At 51.5% G+C, this 24402-nt stretch overlaps 7 protein-coding genes across 7 annotated transcripts; 4 read left to right on the top strand and 3 right to left on the bottom strand.

Moving 5' to 3' along the window:
- The first annotated feature begins 1916 nt into the window (after positions 1 to 1916).
- On the top strand, positions 1917 to 3348 carry CONPUDRAFT_81702 (ribosomal protein L2). Its single transcript, XM_007769408.1, has 6 exons — positions 1917 to 1941; positions 2193 to 2241; positions 2305 to 2420; positions 2485 to 2907; positions 2961 to 3102; positions 3158 to 3348. Exons 2-6 carry the CDS (start codon positions 2200 to 2202, stop codon positions 3197 to 3199), a joined length of 765 nt encoding a protein of 254 aa, XP_007767598.1. The 5' UTR covers positions 1917 to 1941; positions 2193 to 2199; the 3' UTR covers positions 3200 to 3348.
- A 4-nt stretch (positions 3349 to 3352) lies between these two features.
- Positions 3353 to 5707, bottom strand: CONPUDRAFT_103014 (Pentulose kinase). Its single transcript, XM_007769739.1, has 10 exons — positions 5223 to 5707; positions 4797 to 5161; positions 4607 to 4742; positions 4509 to 4553; positions 4405 to 4461; positions 4267 to 4351; positions 4113 to 4208; positions 3995 to 4053; positions 3624 to 3929; positions 3353 to 3573 (listed from the first exon to the last, which is right to left on the bottom strand). The coding sequence occupies exons 1-10, from the start codon at positions 5655 to 5657 to the stop codon at positions 3427 to 3429; spliced, it is 1731 nt and encodes a 576-aa protein (XP_007767929.1). The 5' UTR covers positions 5658 to 5707; the 3' UTR covers positions 3353 to 3426.
- A 1028-nt stretch (positions 5708 to 6735) lies between these two features.
- CONPUDRAFT_164798 (phosphoglycerate mutase-like protein) lies at positions 6736 to 8798 on the top strand (the record flags this gene model as incomplete). Its single annotated transcript, XM_007769738.1, has 10 exons — positions 6736 to 6870; positions 6935 to 7196; positions 7247 to 7302; positions 7357 to 7485; positions 7539 to 7544; positions 7597 to 7744; positions 7811 to 7975; positions 8045 to 8208; positions 8280 to 8508; positions 8560 to 8798. 9 exons carry the CDS (start codon positions 6736 to 6738, stop codon positions 8400 to 8402), a joined length of 1188 nt encoding a protein of 395 aa, XP_007767928.1. The 3' UTR covers positions 8403 to 8508; positions 8560 to 8798.
- Positions 8799 to 8885: 87 nt separating this feature from the next.
- On the bottom strand, positions 8886 to 10627 carry CONPUDRAFT_89607 (amino acid transporter; the record flags this gene model as incomplete). Its single annotated transcript, XM_007769737.1, has 8 exons — positions 8886 to 9044; positions 9094 to 9144; positions 9206 to 9562; positions 9612 to 9822; positions 9883 to 9954; positions 10003 to 10048; positions 10099 to 10387; positions 10454 to 10627. 8 exons carry the CDS (start codon positions 10625 to 10627, stop codon positions 8886 to 8888), a joined length of 1359 nt encoding a protein of 452 aa, XP_007767927.1.
- An 890-nt stretch (positions 10628 to 11517) lies between these two features.
- CONPUDRAFT_81697 (uncharacterized protein) lies at positions 11518 to 16082 on the bottom strand. Its single transcript, XM_007769404.1, has 15 exons — positions 15941 to 16082; positions 15717 to 15885; positions 15422 to 15665; positions 15240 to 15370; positions 14775 to 15185; positions 14252 to 14720; positions 13862 to 14202; positions 13682 to 13792; positions 13502 to 13630; positions 13369 to 13449; positions 12840 to 13316; positions 12100 to 12779; positions 11868 to 12048; positions 11750 to 11809; positions 11518 to 11695 (listed from the first exon to the last, which is right to left on the bottom strand). Exons 1-15 carry the CDS (start codon positions 15991 to 15993, stop codon positions 11678 to 11680), a joined length of 3555 nt encoding a protein of 1184 aa, XP_007767594.1. The 5' UTR covers positions 15994 to 16082; the 3' UTR covers positions 11518 to 11677.
- Positions 16083 to 16211: 129 nt separating this feature from the next.
- CONPUDRAFT_103006 (GTP-binding protein) lies at positions 16212 to 17459 on the top strand. Its single transcript, XM_007769736.1, has 6 exons — positions 16212 to 16398; positions 16463 to 16573; positions 16645 to 16661; positions 16724 to 16869; positions 16929 to 17009; positions 17088 to 17459. The coding sequence occupies exons 1-6, from the start codon at positions 16334 to 16336 to the stop codon at positions 17298 to 17300; spliced, it is 633 nt and encodes a 210-aa protein (XP_007767926.1). The 5' UTR covers positions 16212 to 16333; the 3' UTR covers positions 17301 to 17459.
- A 3486-nt stretch (positions 17460 to 20945) lies between these two features.
- On the top strand, positions 20946 to 23255 carry CONPUDRAFT_81694 (cyclopropane-fatty-acyl-phospholipid synthase). Its single transcript, XM_007769401.1, has 11 exons — positions 20946 to 21342; positions 21402 to 21418; positions 21469 to 21527; positions 21586 to 21747; positions 21800 to 22009; positions 22064 to 22252; positions 22308 to 22322; positions 22375 to 22481; positions 22532 to 22662; positions 22715 to 22917; positions 22970 to 23255. Exons 1-11 carry the CDS (start codon positions 21125 to 21127, stop codon positions 22994 to 22996), a joined length of 1338 nt encoding a protein of 445 aa, XP_007767591.1. The 5' UTR covers positions 20946 to 21124; the 3' UTR covers positions 22997 to 23255.
- Positions 23256 to 24402: the final 1147 nt, after the last annotated feature.

Here is a 24402-nt window from a genome sequence, read left to right as displayed (position 1 = left end):
CGCTCGGGTTACTGCACGCCATCCACGGAGACCTGACATCAATAATGCCTCGATCGCGCTCGTCGTTAATTCGACCGGTCCACTCTCCCAGCCTGCCCAGCCTCACCATCATTTTCCTTCCAGTTACCCTCTCCGACAAATCAGCCAGCGCATACAATCCATCCCTCCACACGCTCCGTTCAAACACGCGTTTGCCGTGCACAGCGGCGGACGACCACTCATGAACGAATCCAATCGAACAGAGGCACATTCAGTAGGTGGGGGAAAGAAGCCAAGAAGAGAATCTAGCTTGTAGCCAGAGACAGGAGTTTCCTGATTCCCGTATCAGACCAATCGTTTCGCATATGTCATCATCATCTGCCTCGCCCTCTCCCCCCGATTCCACCGAGCAAGCGTCGCCGCAAATCACACTGCATTCATTGCCATGTGTTCGACCCCTGATAACGCCGAGAAGAAACTCTCGCTATCTACACTCCCCAAAATAAACAACAGCACATCTTCAACCCACCGTCTCGACTTGATTAGACCCGAGAAAACGCCCATCTCCTCGGCCCGAAAACTCATCTCCCTCGGTCTGCGATCAGCAACCAGATGTGACTTTGCTCAGTGACGCACATGTGCATGAGGCTGATCCACCAAAGGAAGAAAGGCGTGAGCGATGTCAATGATTTGGATCGCCAACTTAGTAGCACACGACCCTGGAGCGGAACGGAACAAGGGGGGCACGTACTTACCGTACCTGTCTATTCGTAGATGTCTTCATGAAAACCGTCGTCCGGTTCTGAAGAAGAACGTGGCGGCTGTCCGTTAGAGACTCGAGATGTGTGAGACCTTTGCCCTTGGATACCGAGGTAAGTCACGGGCACAAAAGACTCGGGAGAAGACGTTGTCATGGATCTGCGTCATTGGTATATCGTGCTTGTGTTCTCAAGCACCCCGGCACGATGTTCTTGTCCTCGGCTACACCACAGCACACGTTCGGGGATATGTCCACCCATCAGACAGGGCGACATTATTCGTCGTATGCAAATGATAGAAAGATGAAATCATGTGAGTCATTGCGTTTTCATATAAAGTCGAGATTCTGCTGAAGCATGAAAGAGGGGTTCTCCGTCTGTTTGATAGGGTCGACAAGCTTAAGACGGGCACAGCCTTGACCAAAAGCTCCGTGAACTGCGCGCCTGCACGAAGGAAGGGAAAGGGCTCATCTGCAGGTCACAGCTTGTCCATCTAAAAGAATCCTCGTCAGTACGCCTACGTAGGATTGCACATGAGCGTACCCGCCATCTCCAAAAGCGAGAACACGTTCGAGAGAGTAGACACAGGATGTACCAAAAGGTTAAAAACTATGGCAGACGGAGGAGGAAGATCTCAGATTGAAGAGGCGCGTTGGAACAGATCGTGTCGCCCAGAGGACCCCCCACATACGGTGAATCGTTATCGATATAATAGCTTGTGGCATGATAAAATGTCGTACCCCAGTTCACAGAGACCAGACGATCTTGCATACGGACGGCTAGAGCTCAGCCAAAAGAGAACTCTGCCAAAAGGTGCCAAGACAAAGTAATCAAGACTTGATGAAGTCTTTATCTTCCATGTAATAGCAAAGTATGGTTTTGAAGTGATTGTGGCCATTTCAGAAGTACAAGTGTGATGTTCGTCACATGTGTCGGGTAGCTGTAGGAAAGGCGGCCAGAGAAATCCAAAGACCAACCAACTTAGCACAGCTATGAGGAGAGCACAAGTGAAATTTATGCATGGTGTTTTTCAGGAACAAGTTGTGATGTAGTCAGTAGGGATAAAGTGAGGAGAGCGAACGCGCTGAAAGTGGCAGTGCCATCTCGGCATGTGCCGAAAGTTGTGGCGGCGCTCAGACCACCCGCAACGATCGAACACCAAAACACATACCGCAAGTGCCCAATTCCTCAAGACACGAAGAATGTGAGTATCACGCCGTCATGCTGCCCATTTACACGCCGTATACGCTTGAGAGGGTCCGGAGAATGCACCGGGAGAAAACGGTAGCGAAATCGGAGCAGTATGAGGTTGGATGGAGCTCGCTGGACTTGGATGTATGGGCGAACTCAGGGATTGTGATAGGATTCTCCTTGGACGCCGTCTCTGCGTTCTCGTCTCTTTCTTCGACTGTTATCTCTTGCGCTAGGATAACCGTGCTTACGAGCCCTTTACAGATAAACGATGGGTCGCGTCATCAGGGCACAGAGGAAAGCCTCCACCATCGTCCGTCTACCCCATATTTTGCGCTCAATCTGCGACTTGACATTGCGATCTTTGCTCTGACAGTTCCGGGCGCACACCCACCTTAACAAGGCCCCCGCCAAGCTCCGTACCCTCGACTACGCCGAGCGCAATGGCTACATCCGGGGTATCGTCAAAGAAATCATCCACGACTCCGGCCGGTAAGTTCCCGAAACCCACCCCATCGTAGCCTCGAGAGTTTGCAATTTACGTGGACGCTTGTAGGGGTGCACCCCTCGCCCGTGTCGTCTTCCGCGACCCCTACCGCTACAAGCTCCGCCAGGAGACTTTCATCGCCACCGAGGGCTTGCACACCGGTGCCTTCGTCTACGCCGGCAAGAAGGCCGCTCTGACCGTCGGCAACGTCCTTCCCGTCAGCCAGTGCCCCGAAGGTACCATTGTCTGCAACGTTGAGGAGAAGGTTGGCGACCGCGGTGCCCTCGCCCGCACCTCTGGCAACTACGCCACCATCATTGGCCACTCGCCCGAGGACAACAAGACCCGCATCCGGCTGCCAAGTGGTGCCAAGAAGACCGTCTCTGGCAGCGCACGTGCAAGCATTGGCATTGTCGCTGGTGGTGGCCGTATCGACAAGCCTTTGCTCAAGGCTGGTCGTGCATTCTACCGTGCCAAGTCTAAGCGCAACAAGTCAGTCATATCATGGATCTTATCAATTTGATTAGCGCTGACTTCTTCTCCAGCTGGCCTCGTACTCGTGGTGTTGCTATGAACCCCGTCGACCATCCTCACGGTGGTGGTAACCACCAGCACATTGGTAAGGCATCGACGATTGCCCGCTCCGCTGTTCCTGGACAGAAAGCTGGTCTCATTGCCGCCCGCCGGGTATGTATACTGGGGATCTTGTTCTTACGAATCTTCCTGACTTTTCTCTGCCCAGACTGGTCTGTTGCGCGGTTCCGTCAAGGTCAAGGACGTCTAAAGGGGGACGAGAGCTCTGTACCTTACATTATCGCTATGCTTTACGTCTACCTTTCAAAATCCTGTATGCAGTTTGCATATGCCCCACGATCATGCATCGCCCATCACATGCAGCACCACACGATCTACTTTTTCCACAAACGCGAAATCGAAAGCGATAATTGTTTGGTATTCTCGATCTATGACTATGAGTACAAAGGGAATCAAAGCGGGCAGCTGCTCGGTTCTCTACTTTGAAGCCTCCTCCATCTCCTTCCTCCATCGTTTCTGGATATCAATCGTCTCGCGGAAGATCTTGTACTTCGCATCCAGAAGCTTCTTAACCTTGGGCGTAGCAGCTGGAGGCACCATAGTTCCGGGAGGAGTCATCTCAATCTGAGACAGCCATCAGTGAGAAGTGGCAGAGAATCAACCACGGAGCGTACCATGATCTCCCACATCCTTGCAGCTTGCTTGTCACGGGGGAGGTGACCTTCTGCAGCGATCCTGCCCAGCATGGCGGCGCCAAGGACAACCGCGGCCGAGTGGGAGAAGGGGAGGACGACGGGCATATTGCACGTGTCGGCGAAGAGCTGCATCATGGGGATGTTCTTGGCCTGGCCGCCGGAAAGGTAGATGGAGTTGATCTTGTGGCCTTTGCCGTTCATCTCATCGATGATGTGGCGCGTCTGCAGGGCGATGGCCTCAAGTGAGAGCCAGTACTTGCGCGCGAGGTCGGTGAGGCCGCTGTCCTACATTTTTCGTATATAAATACTGATGAGCTGGAATTGATGCCGTTTTGTTATGTGTGACTTACCAGCTCAAGGCCGACGATGGAGCCGCGCATGCGGGAGTCGGCAATGGGGGATCGGTTACCTGAAGTTTGGTTTGATCAGTTACGTTACGAGCAACTCAGTGTTTTAGAAGAAATTCACCGTGGAAGTCGGGGTAGAAGTGGATGTCTTTGGTCAGCTCAGTGAGTGTCCCGCAATGTTCCTCCTGTCTCATCTTCTCGAGGATCTCAAGGAGTACTCGATGAAAGGGTCAGTAGAGTCACTCGGTGAACATGGTCAACATTTGCAAGCTCACCTGAGTGGATGTTGGAGTTCTCCTCCTTGGCACGTTCAACCAGTTTGGGGTATGAAACATGGGAGGTGATGATGAAGTCTATGAGCTAATGATTTGAAGTGAGAATGCAGTTGTTGAGTATTGATGGTCCACGCTTACCTGGCCGGTGGACGACTGGCCACCTTCATTCATCCACCAGCCCGGGAAGACAACATCCTGATCATTCGTGAGTAAGAGGTGACGTGCTTTATGACCGGACGCACTTTGTACGGTCCCCATACTCCATCGACGAAGACGCCCTCGGGGCTCTATATCGTGTCAGTCAACCTACGCCATTGACCTCATCTATCAATATACGCACCTGGACGATGTGGCAGGTACTTGTCCCTGCAACAGCTGCGAGGCGGTGACCAGCATCCTCGACAGTGGGGACATAATCGGAGAGTTTTCCGTTCTCGTTGTAGCGAGCTGCGACAGTACCCATCCAGCCGGCGTATCTTCAAGTGATATCATCAGACCGATATGGACTAACATGTTCTAATCTCTCTTACGCGTCGATCAGGCCGCTACCAACGGGAGTTCCTTCGGCGAGCCCGAGCTCTTGAGCAGACTGCTTCGAGAGGCCGTTTCCAATTGGCAAGCCGGCTGCAAGGATATCGCCTTTGGTGGCGCCCATTTGCTTGAAGTTGCCAGCGTCTACGAGATCGGGAAGACCGATCTTCTCAAAGAACTCGGCCTGCCAGCCCTTGTCGGGAACATACGAGCACTTGCAAGTTACGGAGCAGTAGGAACGCGTGCTCACGCCCGTAGCCCTATATGTGAAGAAGTCGGGCAGATCAAAGAACTGGCAGCGCTGGAACTGGTCTGGCTTCATGTTCTTCTTTAGCCAGAGGATCTTCGGCACTTCCATCTCCAACTATGCAACGGCTACGTCAGAATTACGCGACATAAAATCTTGAGATAAGACGTCAACGCACGCTCATAGTTCCACCAACATAGTTTAGCACAACTGAGCCGGTGGAGTTGATAAGCTCCGCCTCCTTCTCGGCGCGGTGATCAGCCCAGAGGATGATGTTGCGCGTCCCGTTGTGGCCGAGCTCTTCCCCCTTGGTCACAGTGACGGGCTTCATGTCGAAATCGGACACAGCGAGCGAACAGGTCGCATCGAAGCCGAGACCTTTGACATCGGAGGGCTGGATCCTGCTCTGAGAAATGGCCTCCTTGACGGCGATGCAGATCTTGGACCAGATGTCGTCGGTGGACTGCTCGAAGATGCGATGATCCCTGTTATCGCGCCAAGTGATGGTCTCCTGGGTGGAGGACGCGATGAGGTCGCCCTTTTGGTTGACGAGCTGGGCGCGCGCGGAGCCAGTGCCGACGTCGACGCCGATGTAGTAGCTGTCCTGGCCCATTGTGTCCTAATCTATCCTGGTCGTGGTGGTCGATGGGGAAGAAATATTTGGATTGGAGTTCGAAGGAGGAAGATGAATGCCATTGTGCTCCACCTAAAAGGCTTCGTGCAAGCCCCGGAAAACCGCGGTCACTAACGGCACACCTCGTTTTACTCATCGCTTGCGGTTTGGAGTACGCACCGCAATAGCGCACATCGTCCGTCTATCTCCCTTGGGGGCTAACACTATGTGGTAACCTATTCGCAGCTAGTTTGAGTTCTAGGCCTTGCGGGCTCTACATGCTGTAGCTGTGTTCACATTGGATCTTTTGGTACTTACGAGATCTCCGAGAGATCTCCCACCAGGGGTTTGAACGTTGAACGTTTGCCCACGGTCCACGCCTTTACAAGCTATCTTATCTACTTCTACCATCGCTTCGTTGGGAGGTGTTACGTATGTGTTCTCGCATGTTTTGTCATAGTCAATTGTATTCGAGGTTTAAGTGTTTCTCGGCAAGTCGTTGCCAAAGTCTCTCATTGTTCTCCTGCCCTTTAATCCATTAGCCGCGATTACTTACTGGTCAAGCAACCGAGAACAACCGCGTCAAGGCCCGCTTCTTGTTTGAATCAAATGTCTTCCTCGCTGCCTTGCTTTCGCTTCGCCTTGCTCTCCACGCTTTGCAGACGTCCGAATGATTTCTAAGATCTGGGCGTCAGCGCTGGCTGAGCGTTGAATTGCTTGCTTCGTGACTCTGAGTCCGACTTGGGCACGACTTCCAATATCTTCAGGTCACTAGGTGATCGAGCCCAGTCACTCGGAAGACTTCAACCTGTCTCTCTCCCAGCTTCGACTCAGACTCAAGCCGTGTTTCTTGACAAATTCCTGGAACTATCTTGGCGGGAGCTGAAATAGCAATATCAACGGCCTAGGGCCGCTTCTCAACACACCGTATTCCTTGAGGTCTGCTGCAGCCTGCTGGGTATATATGCGCCATGTACTTCAGTGAGAGCATACCATCCGTCCACTCCAACTTCTCTCGTTTTCTCACAACCTAGTCCTCCTTTCCCTATCCCTAATTCCTCTCCAACCCGTCTACATAATGGTCAACGCCACTTCTGCTGCTGCTGGTATTATTGGTGTCATCGTTCTTGCTCGCCACGGCGACAGAACGCTGTACTACCAGGAACCACTAACGTACAGGTCGCAGCAAGCGTATCTCACGTCTCTAGGAGCGGTAAGTCCCACATGTGGTGCACTTTGTGGACTGCACATTAGGTCACTCACAGGCCGTCTACCAGAATCAAGAGTACCAGCTTGGTTCTTTCCTCCGTGATGCATATCTCGACTCCAATTCGTCGTCGCATATCGAGGGTATCAACCCTGAGAATGCTGACATGCAGCAGCTCCGTGTTCGTGCAGAGGGAGGTGGAGGCAACGCCGGTGTCACCTCGGCGTACAGTCTGCTTCAGGGCCTGTATCCCCCTACCGAGACGGCCGCAATCAAACTGCACAACGGGTCAACGGTCGAGGCACCTTTGCACGGGTACCAATACATTCCAGGTAATATATCAGGTTTGTCTTTTCGCGATAAAGCGCTGATGATCGTACAGTGGAGACTATTATGCAGGACGGGAACCCCATGTTGACGCCTTGGATCGACTGCCCAGTGAGTCTTTCGACCTTGCGTCAGGCGGAGCCAGTCCCTGATGGTAGCGTTCAGTATTTCCAGTCCCACCTAAACAGGACCTTCAACTCTTCTGTTTGGAAGGACATGGAGAGGGAGGCTGCTCCGTTCCTAAACGCGTCTAAGCCGTTCATTGGCAGCATGGACACGAACTTCACGAACATGGTAAGAGTCGGGTTCATCTAGATCGTCTACTCAAAATGACTGTTCCTTGACAGTATAACGTGAGCTGCGGCCTTATGAGTCTTTTTCCTCGCTCGTGCTAACACCTTATAGATCTACGATTACATGAACGTGCAGTCCACCCACGATGAGGGCTATCGCAAGGCTCTGCCTCCCACTTTCTTGGAGCAAGCTCGCCATTTTGCGAATATGCAACAACGCGAAGTCTTCAATGCGCAGCCCATCAACGCGATCGGAGAGGGTGAGTTCATCTTGGATTACTGTCAATTTATAATGCCACATATGCTAACGCCGTTGTTTCCTCTAGTCGCTGTTCGCACCCTCATTCCGGAGATGATCTGGGCGATGGGAAACATGACGTCCAATGAGAGCCCGCTAAAGCTCGCGCTGACCACTATCGACTACCAGCCGTTTATCAGCTTCTTCAACGTCACCAATGCTACAGTTAAGGACCCCGATGTTGCCGGCATTCGTACGTACTTGTGTTTATCTCTATGCCTCGCTCTACGGTTTACCAAACGACACGTATGACGCACTGCAGCCAACTACGCATCGGCCTTGGCGCTTGAGGTGTTTGAAGGCAAGGACGGCGAACCCGAGCTGAGCCTCAAGTTCAAGAACGGGACCGACGACAATGAGTTTCGTTCGCTCACGATGTGGGGTAACGACCGCGTGTCGCTCGAAACCTTCACCACGAACCTGGCCGTATGTCTCCCACTTCATCTCCTTCATCTCCAAATGTTTTCGCCGCGCAGAGCTGACCGGCATAAAAACAGTACCGGACGATCAATAACACCCGCGACTGGTGTTTCTCGTGCAATGAGACATTCTCGAGGGGATGCTTCGCAATGGATTTCAGCAAGGATCCGTTCTTGAACCCCGCTGCCGCGACTTACTAGGCATTCGCAATCGTGGTTTCTTTTGCTACACTTAGACATGATATCCTACATATTGTCAAGGTCACATAATACATATACATAATTTATGGGGTTTTCATTGGTCTAGGTGGGTTGGCAGTCGTGCCAGCAAGGTGATATTAACAGTCTTAAATTGCAGCTACTTCCAATGAATGGATTCTGAGGATACAGTCTTGGTAACGTAGATGATCTTCCATCGAGTGCTGTGTGCAGCCCGACGCAGCCCATACCACGGCGCCACCGCAGCGTTGGGTCCTCGTAGCACGCCGACTTTATTCGTGGTTTGACGAAGACAAACATGTGTGGCTAAATTGCATGCACACAGTTAATTTCAAGCGTATTCAGTCTAGAGATACCGGTCAAGAAAATAAAGGTTCGACATATACAGCGGGTAGCGGGTGAGATGATTGTTTTGTTGTAAATGAGCATCCCTTTCGGTATATACCGTGTTCGCCATCCCCTTCCTCAGTCCTCTTCGTCCACATCACCAGAAGCATTAGTAACCAGATTGTCAGTATTTTCCAGCGCCTTCATGATCTGCTCGCGCCTGAGCCACTGATGCTCAGGGAAGATCCAATAGGTAACGACGGCGAAGATTGAGACAGCACCGAAAATCACGACAGCCTGATCAAGACATCAGCCCGACCCGGGTGAGAGTAACGAATTGACGTACGAAATTGAATGATTCCGCAGTGACAGGGAAATAGAAGGGCGAGATGTCAACCTGGACACACGTTAGCGAAGAAAGTCGCTTGCGGGGAAAGATGAGGTAGAGAGGTACTGACAGCGAACACGAGAAGGTTGAAGACGAATGCGCAGACGTAGAACGGCTTGGCCCATTTTCCCAGACGGAAATGAGACGCCTGGAAATTGCTCGGAGTGCACACGAGACGGAGGAGAGGAATCAGCGCGTAGGCAGCGATAGTTGGAACGCCACCAGCCGAAACAAGCGACGTGAATGCGACCTGGCTGGGAAGGATCGTGCAGAGAAGTAGCGCTGCGAAGATGTATATGATTGTAACTGCGTTCCGAGGTTGACCCTTGGAATCAACGGCTCCAATCCACCCTGAAAGCGGAAGAACACCGTCCCTGGCAACTGCATAAACAAGTCTCGAAGATGCGATGATCGCCACCGTTGTATTCTGGGTGGATGATTAACATGAGTGTAAGGCGGCGAGCGGGACTACCAACCATTATGAGGCCAATCACGGCGATAATGGTCATAAAGATGCTCGCTTTTTGCCCTAACGCCAAAGCGTAAATTTGTACAAACGGCTGTGGAGCATCCAGTGCAAAGACTGTATCGAGATCCGGCGTGCAGAACAGGAACAATATAGTTGTCACGAAACCAAGCAGTCCTGTAGCGATGGCACTGGACAAAATGCCCTTTGCTGCAACGATACTGAATAAATGTATAAGCAAAATGTGGCTTATACATTTTAGAAGGAAATTTAACATGTACCTTGCGTTCTGAGTTTCTTCTGCGATGTGACCTGAAGCGTCAAATCCTGTTAAAGTGCCTGCAGTAAACAAGCTACGGAGACCGTAAATATTGTTTCTTCATCTTGAAAGGAGGCCATACTATGATAATATCCAATTCCAAGCTGGCGGTGCTCCAGTGCCATTATCTATTGTATTTGAGACGTCGGCCACTTTGAACAATGGTGAGGCAACTCACAGGTCGTCGTGAATACTTCCTTTGCGGTTCTAAACCCGTACGTTTTTGATACGCCAATAGGCAACCAGATAAGACACAAAAAGAAGTCAAGCATGATGATGAAGACGCCAAATTTGAAGACAGTAGAGTAAACCCTCGGCGGAAGGTAATTCATCGCAACCGACAGAAGAAGCATGCCTTCAGAAATGGCCCAAATGAGAGCGCGCCATTGAATGTTGTCGTTTCCGACACCACCAGGGAAGTAAATATCCCATATAGCTAGCTGAGAGACGATGTAGTTGGCAGTCGTCTTTCGGGGCGCAGAAGTATGAGTAGGAGCTCATCACAATGTTTTGAGATTCAGGGCAGCACTAACCTGGCAATTGCTCGCTGTGAACGTCATCCAAGCGGTACATGCCCACCACGCCACCAAGAATCCGAAGAAACGAGCATACTTGGGTCCCGCACTTTCGGCTGCCCAGATGTAGATTGACCCACTCAGAGGCAGAGCCGAACAGATCTCGGCTAGCACGGCGGCGGTGATGAACATGAACACCAGCGTGACTAGATAGGACGACCTTAATGGAACGAGCGATCGCCAATTAGTTTTTGCTCGGATCGTCGGTCATTGGGCTAGTGTGACGGGACTAACCATACTGCGGCGGGACCACCGGCCTGGAGACCAAGGAAGAGAACCGATCTGCAGAAGTTTTTCGGTAAGCTGCGCCCTATGCAAGATAGGATCTCTCAGATCTAATCCAATCCTACCTAACACCTCCGATAAAGTTTAGGGCCACGAAGCTCGCGGCGAAACTTTCCAAAAGATGCCATGTCCGGTGCAGTTGCTAGCTCCCACGTCTTTACAGTCTGTCCACAACACTGGGAGAGGGAGACAACACGCACCTGTTTGTACCCGAGCTGTTGCTATATGAGCAAAAACATAGCAGGTCAGTACTTCCATCAAGTGCTCCCCGAGGGAGCTTAAATGAAGTGGGCGACACTGGGGGCTTCCCTACGCAGGTCTGAGCGCTGTTCAGGTTCAAGCGGTATGATCTCAACCCCTGCTGCCTGAACCCCTTCTTCCCAACGTCGGTCAAGCTAGGCTGGGAGCACTAGGACACGGCGTGGAGGAGCACAGTAACAGACAGGGATACCCGCAGCCAACCAGTTGTACCACTAAAATGGACGTTACCGATTATCGCAGTAAATAGTCCCAGCAGCATCAACGTCCTGCATAGTTCTCCCTTGTTATCCACCGTGTCATTACCAATTGAAGGGCATCTTGGTCGCAAGTTGTCGTCCGATCTTCTGCGTCGCTTGTGTTAGTTTGAACTTTTGTCGTTTCGGCAACGCTGGCGAGGTCCTCGGCCATCGTTTCTTTCGTAGGGAATGGGAATGGGAATTAACGATCTCGGGAGCTCAGGAGGAGGAAATAGAAGGGCGAAAATTTGCTATCGTATCTGTGCGGTATAAATACAAATGTAATGACAACCTATGATGTGATACAAGATAACCGTGGGATTGCCTCCGGGCCGAGCTACCTAGTAAGTATATGTTCAAAGTACGCTACATGACCAGGATTTGATTTGAACTAAACCCTTTATTGGATGTTCAAGCGCTGTGGAAGATAAAGTTAGCTCTATGTGGCTGAATGCGTGGAACGAAGCCATACGGGTTTGAGAGCCTTGATAAGATGCCATTCTTCGTTCGATACATCGGCCTTGAATGTAGCCTGAAGTACCATGTGGTCAGCATCGGATCTAGCGGCGGTAAAAATGGCGATAAAATACCTTGAGCACGTCGATACTCTGGCGACTGATATGGCTGATAATTTCGTCCTTTTCTTCGAAGTGCCGGCCGAACATCTTGGCTGACTGATACACGGCATGCTCGATCTTGACGGCGACACCACCACCTGCTTGCGACTTCTTGACTATATCGAAGGTCTTGTGGTTGATCTCGAGGGACGTGCTATTCCTGGCGTGAGTGCTGCTGTCCTTTCCTTCATCACCGGAAACTCACATTTTACCCAAGTCAATAATTTCCTTCTTCTGCGTCGTGGGGTCTATCTTCACTACACAAAGCGGAGTACCGACGCGCAGAGTGCCATCCAGAATGTCGACACCGAGAATGATGGGGTCACGCTTACAAAACGCGGCGATGGTCTTGAGTCTGCATGGCCATACAGCCTGAGGAGCAGCATCGCGGCGCTTGGCCTCCATGATCTCGTTGTTATAAGCAGTGAACGCGTCGAACAGGTGATAGATGATGTCGGCTTTGAAAATACGAATACCCATCTCCTCCGCAAGCCTGTCTGCGTCACGGTCCACGGGGACGTCGAAAGCAAGGATGACAGCGAGCTCTTTAGCCTTCTCAAGCATAGTGGCGCAACGCATGATGTCCTTCTTGTGCACAGGACCAATGTTAATGCCCGACACTGGAATCTTGCTGACCTTCAGAAAGTCGAGTAGAGCCTCGAGGGAACCGAGTGTGCTGGCCTGGACGCAGACACCACGACCGGATTTATCAATGGAATTCAACAGCGACGTCAAGTCCGACATGACTTCATCACGGAGGTCGTCTTCATCGTCGTCAGGACCGCAGACAAGCAGACGAGAACCAGCAATGGCTTTCTCAAGATCAGGGGCGACGAGCTTGACACCAAGAGCTGCCTTGACCTCTTTGTGATGGACGTAGGCTGACTGTTTTATTTACTTGTTTATTAGCTATACTTCGAAGCCTTATATCTCTGTGCGGCTTACCTTGATACGCAGTTCACGCAAGGGTTGGGGAGTCAGCAGTGCGCGAACTTGAGTGACGATAGGCCCATTGAGACCACACACAACGATCTTGTCACTTTCTCGCAGTATACCATTCGACAGGACAACATCGATGGTTGTACCGAGACCTTCAACGACCTTGACCTCAAGCACCGTACACTCGAGTTCGGAAAGGTACATGAGGCGATCTGCCATACGCTGTTGCGTAAGATTGAGCAGGAGCATGATCATGTCGGGAACACCCTCGCCCGTGACAGCAGATGTCGGCACCAGCGAAACGTTCCGAGCAAAGTTCTTGTTCTCGTAGTAGGGAACAGCATTCAAACCTTGTTCGGCAAAGGCGATAATGGTCTTCTGCATGCGATCGTCGAATTCGCGTTGAACAAACTGCTTCTGCTTAGCCAGTGATTCGCGGAAAGCGCCATCAGGGGTGGGCTCCCACCCATACAAACGATCGATCTAAATCCCTTTAAAACCTAGATCAAGTTTAAAGAAGTGTCATCACGCTCACCTTGTTGAGTGCAACAATGAATGGAGTCTTTCGATCCCTCAATAAGCGTAAAGACTCTAATGTTTGTTGTTCAAGACCGTGCTACAAAAAGATCAACCATGATGTTGTTCAATACTTAAGGAAATGTACTAACCATGATATCGACTACCAAGATAGCGATGTTACAGAGCGAACTACCTCGGGACCGCAAGTTCGTGAAGGATTCGTGTCCGGGGGTATCAATGACGAGCAATCCCGGAACTTTATATTCTTGCTTGCCATCCTGTCCCGAGCATCAGCACCTCGCAGATTTACGATCTCGCACGCGACTAACCTTGTTGAGAACAGCTGTCTTAGTCTTGATGGCCTCAACAGGGAAGTAGGTAGCACCAATTTGTTGCGTGATACCACCAGCTTCACCCTCCTGGACGTTCGTTTGCCGTATCTACAGTCGTCGACGTCACGAGGCATTGCAATTAGTTTCGCGATATCGTCACTCACACAACCATCTTACCTTATCCAACAGCTTCGTTTTACCTGTGTCGACATGACCCAAGATACAGCAGATAGGGCTGCGCAGGTTGTCCTTGCTCCGCGCCGCAAGGGCGGCTTCGTGAGCCTTTGCCCTCCGCTCTGCAGCCTCTGCCTTGCGCTGTGCCGCGACACGCTGGGTGTTTGTCATACCTTCATCTGAGTCTTCCTCGGATGAGTCCTCGTCGGAGTCCTCTTCGGATGAATCTGACTCTGAATCTTCTTCCGACTCGGAGTCCTCATCTGCCTCAGATTTGGCTGCGGTAGTAGATGTTGGCTTCACAGCGTCCGGTACCTTCTGAGCCCCGGTTGGCTTGCCGTTTGCTATAACCAATGTGAATAGAGAAATGATAGGTTCAGAGATGTGACGAACCTTGAGGTTTAGGAGTCTCTACAAGTTTAGCAGGCTCATCCTCCTCGCTGGGAGCATCCCAATCGTCCTTTACGCTCTCCGCAGCGGGAGTTGCTGCTGGTGCTTCATCCTCGCTACTGGCGTCCCATTCATCTTTGACGTCAGGAGCAGCTGTCACCTTCTCGGGTTCCGCTCCAGCGGGAGTAGCAGGCGTCTCCGGTTCAGGCTCGGGCTCGGGCTCGGGCTCAGGCGTCCTCGCCCTCGACGAAGGAGTAGCCGATCCACCTTTCTGGGCAGCCGGTCCCTTCTTCTTGCGATTGCCATAGACCACTTTCTTCGGTGCCTGTACACCGTCGGCCTGCTGTTGCAGTCCTTCAATCTGCACTCCGGAAGCGAGCAGTGCTTTCTTCCTGATCTCAGCCGCCGCCTTCTCTTCTTTCTGCTTCTTCGTAAGCAGCCTCCCTTCCTTCTTCGCCTGCTCGCGCTTAGCCTACAGTTGAATTGGTCAGATGCAAGACGAGTATGATGTGAGCTGATCGCATACCTTCTCCTTCTCCTTCTTCCGCTGTTTCTCTTCCTCCTTCTTCTTTGCCTCTTCCTCTGCCAGACGCTCCTCTTCCTCGATCCGACGTCTCTCCTCTTCTTCCCGCTTCCGTACCTCCTCCTCCAACTTCTTCTTCTCTTCCATCATCGCCCTCAGAGCGCTGATGCCTCCGCCTGCTTTCTTCTTCCCTGCGGCAGGTGTTGGGGTAGATGCCGGAGCAGCAGCATCGTCGTCCTTCTTCCCCTTCTTCTTCTTTTTCTTCTTTGAGTCTATCTTGCCACCTCCCTCGCCACCTTCATCTCCATCTGCGGCATCGTCCTTTGCCTCCTCTTCTTTATCCTCGGCTTCTGCCTGAGCCTCTTTTACCTCAGGTACTCCCTTCTTAGCCTCCGCCTGTGCCTTCTTTTTCGCCTAGATCGAGATATACATCAGAACGCATAGTTTAATTTATGTATCGAAACTCACCTTCTCGCGTTCCTTCTTGAGCTTCTCCTTCTCTTTCTTCGTCAACACCTTAGGACCAGCATCATCTTCGCCGTCATCACCATTAGCAGTAGGCTCCGCAGCAGGGGCGGGAGCAGCCTCCTCAGCTTCAGCTAGAAACGGGTGGTCAAATTAGTCGCGACTACAAAAGCAAGCATACATACCAGGTGGCTCGGCGTCCTCAGCAGGGGCGCCCTTCCCTTTCTTCCCTTTCTTGCCCTTCTTCTTGTCCTTTGTGGGACCCCACTCCTCGTCGGCAAGATCTTCGGCAGTCATCTCGACTGGACCCTTGGACTCAGCCGACGCTGCTGCGTCCCCGTCAGCGTTCAAGTTCTCCTCATCGAAAGCCTGGGCCTTTTTCAGCTTCTTCTTGTCCTTCTTGCCCTTTGACTGGTTTTTGATCATGGACTGCGAGGGCCTGAGACATCACGGTGTTGCACTAGTAATGAATAAGCGTACCATTAGCCCACCGAAGTCCTCCTCTTCCTCTTCATTGGGGATGTCATCCTGGTGCAGGGCAGCAAATGCGGACGTCGCTCCCTTCCGGGGGGCAGGCGTATCGTCATCCGATCCAGCATCATCTTGGCCTGCGACGTTGTTGTTGAGGACGGGTTCGCCTACTTTGTCCCTAGATAGACATGGGTGAAGGATCTGGCTGAGCAAAATGACAAGCTGAGACGGACCAGTAGTCATTATCGGTGTTCTTTCCCTTCTTTGCCTTGTTCTTGGGTGCCATTTTGGAAGATTTTGCTCGCTGATGCTACGAGACAAGAGATCGGGTGGGCTAAGGGAGCGGAAGTAGGGTAAGCCGTTTGGATATACAGCGAGTGCCCTGCCGTGAGCAAGAATCTGCAAGTTATCGGTGCTGACAAAGAGTGCCGCATCCGGAAGCAGATGCTCGCGTTCTTGTGTTCAAAGTCATCGCCGGTGCCGCCTCCAATGGCTCTCTCGTCTGCAAGCTGACTCGATATCGGCTCGCTGATACGTTGTGAAAGTTTGTTGTCATATCAAGCCAGCAGTACTGTTCCATTCGTGTCATCTTCGTGTCATCTTCGTGGTTGCTTCGCTAGGTCAAGATGGGACTACTGACAATCATCCGAAAGTCGCGGCAGAAGGAGAAGGAGATGCGCATTCTCTTTCTGTATGCCCCTGTTGTCCTACGCGCATCCCTTGTCCATTGCTCATTGACGTCCATTCCACAATAGCGGTCTTGATAATGCAGGTAAGACGACAATCCTGAAGAAACTCAATGGGGAGGATATCATGAGGGTCAGCCCTACGCTCGGCTTCAACATCAAGACTTTCGTCCACAGAAAGTGTGTCCCTTGACGTCATGTTTCATTGCGTTTTGTCTTGTTCTCCATCTGACCTTGTTCTCTTCCCCAAGTTACACCCTGAACATATGTATGCTGTGCTCTTGCACCTGATATACTCCTCCCAATAACTGATTATATTCCTTGTCAAAGGGGATGTCGGTGGTCAGCGGACCCTGCGTCCATATTGGCGTAACTATTTCGAACAGACAGATGCGATCGTGTGGGTCGTCGACTCAAGCGACCGCATGCGCATGAAGGACTGCAAAGAGGAGCTGCACAGTCTTCTCCTCGAGGACGTGAGCTAATTTTGATATGCCCTTGTGTCAACTTAACAAGGAGACTCCTGCTACTATAGAGACTCGTCGGTGCCTCACTGCTTGTCTTTGCCAACAAGCAAGACATAGCTGGCTCGCTGACCGACTCCGAAATTCGTGACGTGAGTTACTCTTGTCGTTTAAGCAACTTCATGTCCTCCCATGACGATACCCGAAACATCCTACTTATGCTCCTTCAGGCACTCGATCTCTCTAGCATCCGATCGCACAACTGGACGATCTGGCCATGCAGTGCGGTCACGGGCGATAACCTCATAACCGGGCTTGATTGGGCCGTCGATGATGTTGCGAGGCGCATCTACTACAGCTCGACGACTCCGGCTTTCGCACCGACAACCGCACCGTTGAAGACGGCGTCGCAAGAGGCTCGCTCAGGGACACAGGTCGCCTAGTATTGCAAGCGTCATCACGCCGTATCACCATTCTACGGATCTTTGCTATGTTTTTTGTATTTCGGAGTTCATGTATATCTCCGTGACCGCATTTACTCATATGTTGCCGTGAACAGAATGGAAACCAGATGAGTCTCCAGCTCCAGTGAGCTACACTCCTCCGCTACCCTTCTGCGTTGTGAAACCATGGAGTCGGGGGCTTAGCGCACATTGCCCGTAGCTCGTTTACGTCTTTGGCGTTGAAGCTGCGTTTCATGAATCCATGCAATGCACACCGCCCCGGGCCGCGTGCCCTTCCATTCCACTTCCACTCGGGCTGTCCGCATTCCTATTTACACCCGCGATACCCAGGACACGACGGAATTTAGGGAAGAATCTGTGCTCCATCATTGTTGCGTGTTCGGCATCGCCCGACGGTGCGGGGCGGCGATCAGTGTGCGACGGTGTTCTGTTCGCTCCTGTTTTCGTTGTTTTTGGCGTGAGGCCTTACTAACCGAGCTCCCCCTGGACTATGATGAGCGCCAGCCCGACGGGACTCTGGGTCTGCCCATGAAGCAAGCGTCTACAGTGCGTAATTATGCACCCAAATGTGCATCTTCAGGATAACTGAGACGGTGTCCCGAAGTCGTGGGTGAGGATCGCCCGCTGAAATCGCTCAAAAAGAGCGACCCGACAGGCAAGAGACACCATTGTTCTGCGCCTTGTTCTGCGGAATATTTCATTCCTGATTGGCATGTTGGCATGTCTCTTAGCGCCGCGTTTCCCTGTGAGGCTCCCGGATACGTGGTCCGGGATGCATTAAGGTTTTTACACCTACGTTCCCCGTCCATGCGAGCGGTCGCTTGCCGTTCACGCGCACGACCAATGCAAGATGCACATGCAAGGTCCGTCCTCAGGGAGATCGTCGCACGGGTTTGCGCACGGTTTCATTGGGTGCCTTCGTTTCCGTTAATTAGCGGCCCGCTCAGCCAATCGCCCATACCATTGCGAAGGTCCCCACGCCATCACGTTCCAATGTGCCGTACAATATTCCTGTGAAAGCCAAAAGGCAAAATAGAAGGTATCATTATGTTCTGATAAGTGCTGTTTGGTGGTAGATAGGCTTTCCATATGACTGCATGGTGGTGTGAGGACCGCTCGAAAGATCTTACGTTACGCCCTGGGATAATGAGTCGAGAGCACAAGGCCGTCTTTGCTATTATGCTGCTATGACGATACTTGTGCTCACATCGGATGTTCCGCAAAGCGGCTGGCCCACTTCATTCCAATTTCCCAAGTTTTTGGGGTGCCACGAAGCGCCCGCTTAGATTGCGGCGCTGAGGTGCAGCTCAGGTCGGTATTCAATTGGATGCGCTGGAAAACAAAGCAATCACTGCCTCACCACGCCTCAATTTCAAACCTTTACGGAGGACGATATATGATCCTGGCGTCCGTCAGCGTCCGTCTAGAATTAGAGTTTGGGGCGATTGTGTGTTAGACTTGACTTAAGAAATTAACTTTTACCATTGTATTGTCGGTGGTTCTTGTTCTATGAGAGTTTGTGGGTGTGGTCGTTCTATTGAAGCCGACGGTGTCGGCTGCTCTGGAGCCATGCAACTATGTAGGTCTGAGATAGGCCAACAATAGTCCGCAACACTATCGCCTCCGAGTCGAACCCGGTGCTTTTGCACTATCCCAGGAAACAAATCCAGTGGGACTTTTTTGAACACATACTTGAATGCATACCGGGGCGCAAAAAGTTGCGAAGTACGTCAAAGCAGAGGTTGCATACAATTGACAAGTTGGTGTAGAAGCGTCACCATCCCACGTGTACGAGCAGCTCATTCTCAATACATTTGACTTAGTCGACGGAGATAGCGACTGTTCGCGTATGGAGACGCGACAACCCTACCAGACCCTATCTGAGTCAGTTACCAAATGGACAAGATCAACGCCGGCTCTTGACGTTTAACAGAGCTCAAACTCAAGATAGATTGCCGATGATGTCAGAATAAGAGTTGGACACGTAGAATAATTTGGTTCCCTTACCAATCGGCATTTTCTTACATCTTGCATACAAGAATCTGGGGCGCAAAGTGCAAATCCGACAGATCGCGTCCTTCGGACGGATATCAGAGGGCCGGCTGGAATATGATGAGGTTTGATGATTGCGTTGGTAGGAAAAACGATGAGATCTGGCGGGCCAGGTCATTGGAGGTCACTGGCCAGGTCACTAGTCGGAGGCTCGTATCAAAACTAGGCGGGTGCCTGCGGATGTCGATCAGTCTGAGGAGCGAAGAGAAGGGGAAGGTATTCCCATGGAGCAGTTGAGCTGTCGACTCGAGGGGAGGTGTCACGACAAGTTATGATACAACCGCATGCAGCGCACGAGATGCCCCAGCGAAAAAGGGGTTTTTTACGACGGCCGAGATGGGAGGCGTCGCTTGAGCGTGGATCCCGCCTGCCGCAACAGACGGCCTGGGTAAACCGCGCCGAAGTGAGTGCGCATCTGCATGTGTCTGCATTGATCTTGAAGTGGTGCAAAGATCTCGGCTGGGCATTGGAACTGCGTGTTCTGTCTACGTAAAAACTCAAAATGCATGTGGAGGAGAAGAACGGTAAAACGACCGAGCGAGTAAATATTGGATTATTTTCGAAATTCGATACGGCGAGTGGATGAGTGCAGAGACTCTCAGAGAGTAGATCTGGCGGTCTCCAGCTACTGGGTCCGTTGGTTTAGGAACACAGATGGCAAATATTGACAGGGCTCGTCGGCAGTGGGAGTAAGATGAACTCATGCGTGGGAGCCACGTGGGAACTGTCAAGCGGCGTCAGTGGGCACTTTGTTCAATCTCCTTCACAGTTCCAGTCTCATTAATATTTTCCATCCCTCGAGCACCTCGATCCCCTTGTCATCTGCCATCACTGGGCGGTGTGACTGCCAAGCCGGTCGATCAAGAAAGAGATCCGACCAAAGTCTATTGTTTCTTTGTTACCAATATTGAGACGCGTCCGAGTCGATCGCTGTGTCCGATACTTTCTACGAATGGCCCTACCAATAAACCTGGCTCTCAATACACTGTCGTGAAGGCCTGGCACGACCTAGCTGCAGGTTTGCAGCCTCTAGGGCTCTTGTAATGTTGTCTCAAACCTATTTCTCTTCAGATCCCATCTCACGCAGAGACGGCGAAGAGCCCAAATGGCGCAACTGCAGTGAGGAGGGAAACGGACTCGGTAACCGTTACTTGGAGCCAGCCTGGCCGGGTCCGTACCTAGCTAGCCGGTGCGCTCCTTCGCAGCTCCTTCGCCCAGTCCGTCCCAGAAACCTACCAGGGAGGCTTCTTGTCTTCTCTTCCGTGGGTGTGGACGAGACGACGGGCCGTCCAGACCTGCTGTAAGTAACAGGCGCTCTAAGTGCTATGATCTCCCCGTTCCCAGTCACAGAGCATTTTCCTGCGGAATATTTTTTCGTGATTTACTTTATTTCCATTTTACCGTGAATCTCCCGGAACCACCACATTCAGGCTCACCACCCATCAATTCAATTTCTATTTTTGCCGAGGTCAAACCAGCCTGTGCTCTTCAGATGTGATCTTGTGAGTATGCCCGCCCTCCGTCATGTATATAAGATCGTCATGTTCGTTCGCTGACAACCCATTCCCCCTGTTCGTTCTCGTCCTTCGTTCCCCAATCTTTCTTCCTTCCTTCGCTTAAACACACTTTCATCACCATGCTGGACACAGTCACCTCTTCTTCTCTTTCGTTCTCTTCCAAGAAGAACTTCTACTCGACTCCTTCGTCGCTGTCCATCATCCTCCCTAGCCCCAAGAACTTCCTAATCAGCTATGGTTAGTGAGCCTCACGCGTTACCCTTGCGCGCCGCTTTAACACGTCCACGTCTAGCTCGTAGCTCCGTCCTTGCCGCTATGGAGAAGGCGGTTCACAAGGGCTACTTCACCGTCGTTGACCAAGAGGGCACCTACTACTTCGGGACGCACACCAAGGGGTGCAACGAAGTCTATATGAAAGTCACCAGCAGCGACTTCTGGACGCGGATATTATTGTGAGTGCTTCTGTCCTAGATCAGCTCACCATGTGGCTGATGAGTTTACGCTCTTTTAGCTCGCAGGATCTCGGATGTATGTTTACAATGGTTCTGTTTCCGTTATAGCTCCTAACACCCTAAAAGTCAGTGAAGCTTACATGATGGGTGAGGTTGAAGTCAACAGCCTCAAGTCTGTTATGGACGTAAGTTGCCGTCTTATTTCCTCCGGCGTTCGTCTGTTTAAACGTGTTATTTGAATAGCTTTGGCTCGACAATGAGGCTGGAATGGACGGGCTCACGCCAACCATAGCCCGCATTTCATCAGCCCTCTCTGGCATCTCGAACGCGTTCCTTGGCCAGACGCGGTCAAGGGCACGTTTGAATGCGATTGCTAGTTACGATCAGTCGAACGAGTTGTTCAAGGTATGTTGCCTCGCCTCCACGTATTTTATCGCCCAACTGAGCCGATTGTCAGGCATTCTTGAGTAACGAGATGATGTACTCGTGCGGTCTATGGAGTGACGCCGAGAACGGAGTTCGCGGTGATCTGACGGTCGGGCCTACGCCAGGCGATCTTGAAGCGGCTCAGCTACGCAAGATCCGCCACGTCCTTACCAAGGCACGCGTCAAGCCCGGTGACCGCATCCTCGAGTTTGGTTCCGGATGGGGCGGTCTTGCCATTGAGGTATGTGACGACCGACGGATATGCATTACGCTGTTAGTAATGACGACTGCACAGGCTGTCCGTTCTTTCGGTTGTGAGGTGGACACCTTGACGCTTTCAAAAGAGCAGAAGGCACTTGCCGAAGAGCGAATCAAGGCGGCCGGATATGAGAACTCTATCCGTGTTCATCTCATGGACTACCGGGAGATTCCGGCTTCATTCGAGAAAGCTTTTGATGCTTTTGTCAGCATCGAGATGCTCGAGGTAATTAAGCTGCGCTGTGTTTGCCCTTCATTTACTGACCGAGATTTGTTTTTAGCACGTGGGATCAAAGGTATGGCAATACTCTTGACGACGATGAGATCATGTACTGACAGCGTGGGCAGCACTATCACAACTACTTCAAGCTTGTTGACTACGCACTGAAGTCTCGAGATGCAACAGTTGTCGTCAGCGCCTCGACTTTCCCAGAATCAAGATACTCCGGCTATCAGTGAGTTCCCCTTGCAGGTGCCTTCATAGCATAGGCTAATTGTGCGGCAGGCCTGAGGACTTTATGCGTCGGTACATGTGGCCAAACTCGTGTCTCCCCAGTGCCACTGCCCTGATTGAGGCGGCTAATTCTGGCTCGGAAGGCCGCTTCACCCTTGAGGGAGTTGAGAACCACGCTGCTCGTAAGTGCAGTCTCCAAATTGGTGCGGTCTACATGTGCTGATTTTTCCATAGACTACCCACGGACACTCCGTGAGTGGGGAAGGCGGCTGGAAGCCAACGTTCGTCAGGAGATGATTGCCAAGGACTACCCAGAGCTCAAGGACGCTGCCTCCTTCGAGATCTTCAAGCGCAAGTGGCAATATCTCTTCGAATACGCTGGCGCAGGCTTCGCCAAAGGATACATTACGTGCCATATGCTCACTTTCACCCGGGAGGTATGTGGCCCATTTCTATCATGATAGGTAACCATCTGACGAACTTTGGCAGAATGATTGCCCCGTTGCCTGCGACTAAGCGGCAATTCCTCTTTTTCTCTTGTATCGTTTGATAAGATTTGACTCCGGCATTGACGCACCACGGGCGTCATGGGCACTTTATTATTCACCTATAGACTCTTTCGCTTTTTAGACCTATCTTAGCACATTCTCTATACGGCTACGTCATCTGTATCAACTCCCTTAGCGCATACTTTACACGTTCTCTAGTCTTATCTTTATTTTTCAAGGAATTTGTATGTGATTTGCTTGGTTTTCGTTCAATTATAGAGACTGCGAAAAACTCCCGTCTTGATCAGAACCCGAAGTTAAGGTGTGCCTGCAATGATTCATATCAACAGACGACTTGAATTGAAATTGCCGCATATGACAGGCTGCTTCCTTGACAGCTGTCAGCTGTCGCGTGGCGAATCAGGTACCGAGGGTGGGGAAACAAACAAAGGAGAAGTACATCTTCATCTTTGCCGCTTACTACCCGAAATGAATCACCTGCTTTGTGGGCGCTTTGGTATACACAAAAACGCCACAAAGCAGAATCATCCAGTCAAACGTTAACCAGAGGTTAAACACAATCACTTTCAGTGTTATCATTTCTTCCGAGTTCCCTCAAAGGTGCCGAGGCATCCGTACGACCGGCAAAGCCTCTGATGTTGGTAGCGGCGAGAAGTACATCATGCGAGTACAAGTTGGCAAGGGCTCGGTATAAGGAAAACAATTCAATGCCATCAAGGAACCGAATGGCTGACCACCGATAGACGCAACTCAGGATCAGACGCACCAACGCCATCTGCTCGCTCATTTTGCAGCATATCAACCTGTATCAATTGCAAGGCCGGGTTAATCATAATTACTCCGAAGAAAATACATCAATAGACTGTCAATCATTGTGACCTGCTGTCCTCCGCTGTCTCCCGCTGTGCGCGATCGATGGCCATGTGCTACTTGGCGGTTGCCGACTCGGACCTGTGTAAACATTCTCGCTGACATGACATCACCCTGAGCTGCTTCACACCATGAGTGATGCAAAGCTGATGTTCGTGAGATTTCGACAGTACGGCAATCGCGGCACCCGCCGAGGCACAAGGCATGTTCGTGAGTATCTAGCGACGAAAGTCCTGGCTCGCCTTACTATACTTAATTGAATGCAACTCGGACCAAGTAGTATTGTACACCGGCACCGAAAGCGTTCTCAACCTCGCTTCTATCGCACGAGCTCACACCGTACATCGCTTGCGGACATATATAATACCCAGACTCCAGAAAAAGGGGGGCAGAGGCCACACGAGAAAATATCCTAGAGACGGCGGACTTGAAGCCACCAAATCCGTGAATGTTAATATAATAAGCATCATACAACTCAGTCCAGGCGTCTCTTCATGGGACTGCCCGAGCCCGACAAAGAAATTTCGTGGTGCCGGTCGGCGT

This window comes from Coniophora puteana (assembly GCF_000271625.1).
Source record: "Coniophora puteana RWD-64-598 SS2 unplaced genomic scaffold CONPUscaffold_5, whole genome shotgun sequence".
Taxonomy (NCBI): domain Eukaryota; kingdom Fungi; phylum Basidiomycota; class Agaricomycetes; order Boletales; family Coniophoraceae; genus Coniophora; species Coniophora puteana.
The sequence above is the reverse complement of the archived record's forward strand: the minus strand, read 5'-3'. Positions and strand labels throughout refer to the sequence as shown.

Bases quoted from the DNA above. Each gene is read 5' to 3' on its own strand.
- CONPUDRAFT_81702 (XM_007769408.1), top strand. From the start codon at position 2,200: ATGGGTCGCGTCATCAGGGCACAGAGGAAAGCCTCCACCATC. The intron at 2,242-2,304 runs GTCCGTCTACCC...TTGCTCTGACAG, and splicing joins AGAGGAAAGCCTCCACCATC to TTCCGGGCGCACACCCACCT. The intron at 3,103-3,157 runs GTATGTATACTG...TTCTCTGCCCAG, and splicing joins GTCTCATTGCCGCCCGCCGG to ACTGGTCTGTTGCGCGGTTC.
- CONPUDRAFT_103014 (XM_007769739.1), bottom strand. From the start codon at position 5,657: ATGGGCCAGGACAGCTACTACATCGGCGTCGACGTCGGCACTGGCTCC. The intron at 4,743-4,796 runs GTAAGAGAGATT...TATCACTTGAAG, and splicing joins GGTAGCGGCCTGATCGACGC to ATACGCCGGCTGGATGGGTA. The intron at 4,462-4,508 runs GTGCGTCCGGTC...ACGAATGATCAG, and splicing joins GAGTATGGGGACCGTACAAA to GATGTTGTCTTCCCGGGCTG.
- CONPUDRAFT_81697 (XM_007769404.1), bottom strand. From the start codon at position 15,993: ATGGCACCCAAGAACAAGGCAAAGAAGGGAAAGAACACCGATAATGAC. The intron at 15,371-15,421 runs GTATGTATGCTT...ACCCGTTTCTAG, and splicing joins TGAGGACGCCGAGCCACCTG to CTGAAGCTGAGGAGGCTGCT. The intron at 14,203-14,251 runs GTTCGTCACATC...CATTGGTTATAG, and splicing joins AGAGACTCCTAAACCTCAAG to CAAACGGCAAGCCAACCGGG.
- CONPUDRAFT_103006 (XM_007769736.1), top strand. From the start codon at position 16,334: ATGGGACTACTGACAATCATCCGAAAGTCGCGGCAGAAGGAGAAGGAG. The intron at 16,399-16,462 runs GTATGCCCCTGT...ATTCCACAATAG, and splicing joins GAGATGCGCATTCTCTTTCT to CGGTCTTGATAATGCAGGTA. The intron at 17,010-17,087 runs GTGAGTTACTCT...ATGCTCCTTCAG, and splicing joins CCGACTCCGAAATTCGTGAC to GCACTCGATCTCTCTAGCAT.
- CONPUDRAFT_81694 (XM_007769401.1), top strand. From the start codon at position 21,125: ATGGTTAGTGAGCCTCACGCGTTACCCTTGCGCGCCGCTTTAACACGT. The intron at 22,010-22,063 runs GTATGTGACGAC...ACGACTGCACAG, and splicing joins GGGGCGGTCTTGCCATTGAG to GCTGTCCGTTCTTTCGGTTG. The intron at 22,482-22,531 runs GTGAGTTCCCCT...ATTGTGCGGCAG, and splicing joins TCAAGATACTCCGGCTATCA to GCCTGAGGACTTTATGCGTC.